This window comes from Corvus brachyrhynchos, unplaced genomic scaffold, assembly GCF_000691975.1.
Source record: "Corvus brachyrhynchos isolate BGI_N302 unplaced genomic scaffold, ASM69197v1 scaffold34, whole genome shotgun sequence".
In the NCBI taxonomy this organism is placed as follows: Eukaryota; Metazoa; Chordata; class Aves; order Passeriformes; family Corvidae; genus Corvus; species Corvus brachyrhynchos.
Genome location: NW_008238126.1, coordinates 8,437,836 through 8,443,103, shown reverse-complemented (window position 1 = coordinate 8,443,103; position 5,268 = coordinate 8,437,836). Strand labels below are relative to the sequence as shown.

Here is a 5,268-nt window from a genome sequence, read left to right as displayed (position 1 = left end):
CGGAGCTGCGGGGACAAGGGCGTGGGGCTGTGTCTGCTCCGCCGGGAGGAACTGGGGACACTGAGCCCTTCTGCAGCTTCCCCCCAGCTGCCGCCTGCGAGCCGCGGCAGCCGGCTGCGTTTCCTCGGGAGAGGCGCTCATGGAATTGCTAATGCTCCATCCAGCCCGGAGGTGCAGCATGCGGAGGGCTGCAGCCGCAGCATCAGGTACAGCAACAACCCCGCCGTTAATTATTGACTCTCCTTTCAATTATCAGCCCTGATAAGGGAGAACCCCCGACAGCCCAGGCAGCACTCGGTGCTCTGTGTTTTCTGGGAAAGATAACTATTAAGTGGAAAAGTCACTCGTTTTATGCACCGGGATTGAACTGTCCTCGCAAAGGTCATCCGAGAGCCGTGGGCTGCTCTATTGGAAAATCAATCCCTCTTTTGTGCTTCTTGGTTTAAACTTGTATTTGCTTTCTGAGCAAGGTCACAGCTCAGCTGACCAACTTTGTAGCTGCTGGAGCAGGCTGGGGCTCAGCCACGACGCGTTTGTGCTCCGAACCCTTCGCTGCCGGCTCTGGGCACGGGAGAAGATGCTTTGGAGGGAGGCAGGAGCTGCTGCTCCCCGGGGGGTTTGTAGGTGCCAGCGGGAGAAGGTAACATGACTAAATGCTTTGCTAACCACAGTTTTTCCTTTCACCACAAAGTGCTGGAGCCGCTGCTGCAGTGCAGGAGAACAGACAGGCAGAGCTCAAATAATGTTGTGTTACAGCTAATGAGACTGTGCTAACGTGCTGGTGGATTATCTTGTTAATTTATAGGCTCAGGGTTAACTGTTTCCCAGTTAAAATTACTATCAAGACGCTCTGGCAGAATGAATTTTGTGTATATTTGTGGTATGTGGTTGAGTTAATTTGTAATTGAAATATTTGGGGGTGCGATGGTGCTCTCCTTTCTCCTGGCTGGGGTGGATGGGGGAGCTGATCACATTGCCTGGCGAGTGGGATGGAGTGAAAGAGGGGTTAAATGTGAGTGTAAAGAGCCAGTGTTTGAGTCCAGGCTGGTTAAAAAGACAGTACATTGTCCCTGCAAACGGGCTGCCCCAGGGAATAAAACCACTTCGCTCTGTGCGGTTGCCTTCTCACATATTTGGCTTCTCCGTTTCCATTTCTGTATGTATTTATTCCTGCCTTAAGAAAAACAGCCTAATTCCAATCCGGATTAATCCTCCCCACGGCCTCTCTGTGTAGCAAAGGTAAAAATCAGCGATGCATGGGGAGAAAAAGAAATGTTCTTCCATTTTATTTAATAGAGAAGACTCAGCAAATATAGAACCCGACAGAGGGTCAGCCTAACAGGTTTCAGAAGGATGGAGACCCACCTGAAAGTGTTGCCCTGCCTCAAATTATGGGCTGGACCCTGGGTGTCAGGGTCTGCTACTTCTGGCAGATGACTTCATGTTTTAATCTAATTTTTCTTAGGGACAGGCATGGGAGAGCAGCTGTGGGGTCCAAAGAGGAACATTTTTGGCTCGAAGCCATCTTCTCCATGCCTGAGCTGCCCTGGGGGGGACAGGAGAACATCAGCAAGCCGGTTGGGTACATTCAGCATCCTTTTACGAGGCGATTTTGAAGTAGATTGGTCAAAAGAGAGTAGTCGTAGTATCAGTTTGGGCTGCAGAGTTGGGACCCGGCCAGCTCATAAATGATCCAAATAGATGTAATTATCTAGATATTAAAAACCATCCTATTCACTGGCTTTTCCCCCCTCTTCTGAATAAATGACCTAGAAGAGGGGAGTATAACTGGTCAGGCTGTAGTTGGCTGCAGTCGGGAAATTAAGGGAAAGAAACAACATTTGAGAGAGAGGTTGGTGTTTGTTTTGGCACGTGCTGTTCATTGGCAGGAGGAGACAAAAGGAGCTGCCCTTTGCAGAAGCAGTGTGGTTAATTGGAGAGCATGTCAGGAGCTTTCCAGGAGTTCACAAGGTGCTGGGTGGGAATCAGCGTGACCCTCTGTGACCCTGCAGGAGCTTTGGAGAGCTTTGATGTTCTCCTTGGGCTGGGACCTTCCTGACTTTCCATCAGGGCTGTACATCCACCATAAACATGCCTACCTGATTGACAGCTAATTGTTTCTTTAAAAGGTAGCACTTCCAGGGATGAGGCAACACTTCCAGGGATGAGGCAATGTCCTATGGTAACAGTACAGCAGGATTTGACTTCATTTTTCATCTGGTCTTTGGTAAAGGTTGGCTGGAGCTGCTTCATGGGGAGCTGAGGCAAAGCTGTGCATGCAGAAAATGCGTTCAGACTCTGGTGGTTTGGTCCATGAGATGGGTGTGAGCTGGGGCTGGCTCAGCACAGGCTTTGCACTGCTCTGTCCTGCCCTGAGAATCTTGCCTAACTCAGGGATGCACTGGAGGAGAAGGGATGGACTTCCAAGCGGCTGTGGGACTGTCTCTGGCCAGGAACCAAACTGAATACTGTAAGGAGAATCATAAACAACCTACTGTTCAAGAAACTCCCACTTCATCCTCTGTAGCAGAAATTAAAACCAGACCTTCTCACTCAGAGCGTTGTTGTCCTTCTCACACAAGCCAGGGAGCCTCCTGCTGTGATGTCCAACTGCCCCAACCTCCTTCAGCCTTCCCTGCCTCCTCCCTGTGCCTTTCTAAAGGGCCTGGAGGAGAGAAGTTTCACCCAGGACCTTTCTTGGTTGTTCCCAGCCTTAATTTCTCATGCTCCAGGAGGGTCTCACCCCTGTCCACATGATGGGAAGGAGCTGGAGGGCAACAGAGCCCAGGAATGATACAAAGATCTCAGTGCTGGCTGGGGTAGATACCTGAAGTTGTTCCCTGAGCTGAAAGCAATTTGTCTGTGATTCAGTGCAATTTGGTGCAGGTTCTTTTTAACAGTAGGGATGTGCTCTGAAGTAATGGCTGTCATTTGAAAGAGATTCAACATAAATTCTGAATCTCTGCTTGTTGTGGATTAAAAAAAAAAGGCAAAGCAGTCATTTCTGTGTGTAGTTTATACCCCTGTTGTCAGGGATGTTATATCATGTTGGATATCTCCAGCTTACAGGAGTCAGTGGAGAGTCCCTGTGCCATCGATCTCGAGTCATCTCAGATGTCTGTCTGTCCTCGCTGGCAGTCAAAGGCTCTGTAATGCAGGGGATGTTTTACAAGGACCAGCTTCCCAGGATGTGTCTGTCAAGCACAAGTTGTTGCCTCTGGAAAAGGAGCTATTGATTTCAGCAGCTTCAAAGCCTTTGGACACCACTGGGCTGCAGAAGATGGGAAGTGGGAGGGGGGTGGACTGGGAAGACTTGTAAGGCTTTAAGGAGAGATGAAGTTCATATGGTTGAGCTTTCTTTTATTAAATTAAAAGTATCCATTTCTTTTTTTTCAAGGGTGAAGCGACTCCTCAGCCCTTGTCGGAAGATGTTTAAGTGACAGCCCAGCTAGACCCCACCATGGAGAAGACAGAAGGTATGGAGGCTATGGGATGTTCATTTGTTCATTTATTCCTTGAAAAAAAAACCCAACCAAGCCCTGGAGTAATTTCCTCACCAGAAATACTGTAAATAACCTGTTCTCTGTAGATGTGGGGCCAAGAGGTAAATAATGCATCATTTATTATTATGCAGACTTCCTAAAAACCACAGCAAAGCAGGTCCCAGCTGTAGATCAGCACATATTTGTCCTCCCGTGCTCTGGGACAGATCCCAGCTCCCACCCTCCAGCTGTGCTCCTGTGCCCTGTGATGACCCCAGTGCTGTTTTCCCTCTGTCCGTCCTCTGACTTCCATGTGCTGCTTCCCACCCGAACAGCACCTGCATCTCAGTGATGCTCTCTGATGAGCAGCACCAAAATCCATTCCAAATTGTCCTGGTCCTCTCCAGCTGCTCCACCAGGATGGAGACAGAGGGGTGTCTCCCCTGGGCCCTGGTTCCTTCTCCTCCTCCTCCTCCCTAAGCCCAACTTGTTTGCTCAGAGGTGCACAGCAGCCCAAACCACTGTGGTTTCAGGGACTTGCTGCATAAAGAAAATCATCAGTGGTGCAGAAATTTAACTGTTTGGGCTCTCAAGGTGGAAATTTGGGGGTTGTGAACGTTTGCAGGCTGGAGATGGCTGTGTTAAGCTGTGTTAAAAGGGGAAGACTCGGCAGAGAGCTGTTGTTTGCCTGTGCTGGCTGTGTGGGCAAACACAGGACACCCATTTAGTGGTGATTTGCCTCAATTAAGAGCTGTGCTGGGAGCAGTGAGCCGGTCACCTTGGGATGCACGTGTTCTGCATGGCTGCAGCTCTGAACGCCCGGCTGGCGCTGTCTGGGTCCAGCCTCTGCCTGGATCCACCATTTTCAAGGAATAATTTGTGACCTGGCGCTTGCAGGTGAAGCGAGGCAATGATTTTCCTGCTTGGTGCGCACTGCTTATGCCACCGAAAAGTTCAAACCAAACCAAAAGCCTTGAAAAATGTCATTGTCATAGACTGGTCCCACCTTCTGTTATTGAGCTGCATTTGTTATCCACCAGGCAGCTCCCTATACCTACACAGACACGTAGCACTGCCTGCAAAACCTGCTGTTTTCTTAATTGCTAATTAGAGCCATGATTTCAGCAAATTTTTGGCTTATGCCACCGAAAAGTTCAAACCAAACCAAAAGCCTTGAAAAATGTCATTGTCATAGACTGGTCCCACCTTCTGTTATTGAGCTGCATTTGTTATCCACCAGGCAGCTCCCTATACCTACACAGACACGTAGCACTGCCTGCAAAACCTGCTGTTTTCTTAACTGCCAATTAGAGCCATGATTTCAGCAAATTTTTTGCTTCCTCAGTGCAACAATTACCTGATGCACCTCTGGAAAAGCAGATCAGAGCTTGGCGTGTGTCACTGTGTCTCTGCACAGCTTCACCACGAGCCTCCATGATAATGAGCTGCAGCCCCTGCCTGCCCAAAACTGAGATGAGAAGAGAAAAAACATCTCCCCCTTGCTCTAAACAATTTTTTTTTTTTTCTCAAAATTCAGTAATTCCTTTTTTACGGGTTGTTTCAGCAGAGGGCCAGCCACCCAACGGGGAGAGGGAGCAGCCCCGCGGCCTCCCCTACTCCCTGGAGACGCCCTACGGCTTCCACTTGGACCTCGACTTCCTGAAGTACGTGGATGACATCGAGAAAGGCAACACCATCAGGAGGGTCCACATCCACCGCAGAGCCAAGCAGCCCAAATTCAGCACGCTGCCCCGCAACTTCAGCCTGCCCGAGAACGGCTCCCGCG

At 49.5% G+C, this 5,268-nt stretch overlaps 1 protein-coding gene across 1 annotated transcript in view; it reads left to right on the top strand.

The window, feature by feature from the left end:
- The first annotated feature begins 3,391 nt into the window (after positions 1-3,391).
- KANK4 (KN motif and ankyrin repeat domains 4) overlaps positions 3,392-5,268 on the top strand; it is an 11,993-nt gene continuing 10,116 nt past the window's right edge. Inside the window, exons 1-2 of the mRNA XM_008633120.2 lie at positions 3,392-3,476; positions 5,047-5,265. Of these exons, the coding sequence (XP_008631342.1) occupies positions 3,461-3,476; positions 5,047-5,265 (235 nt within the window). The 5' untranslated portion in view covers positions 3,392-3,460. The remainder of the gene's footprint in view (positions 3,477-5,046; positions 5,266-5,268) is intronic.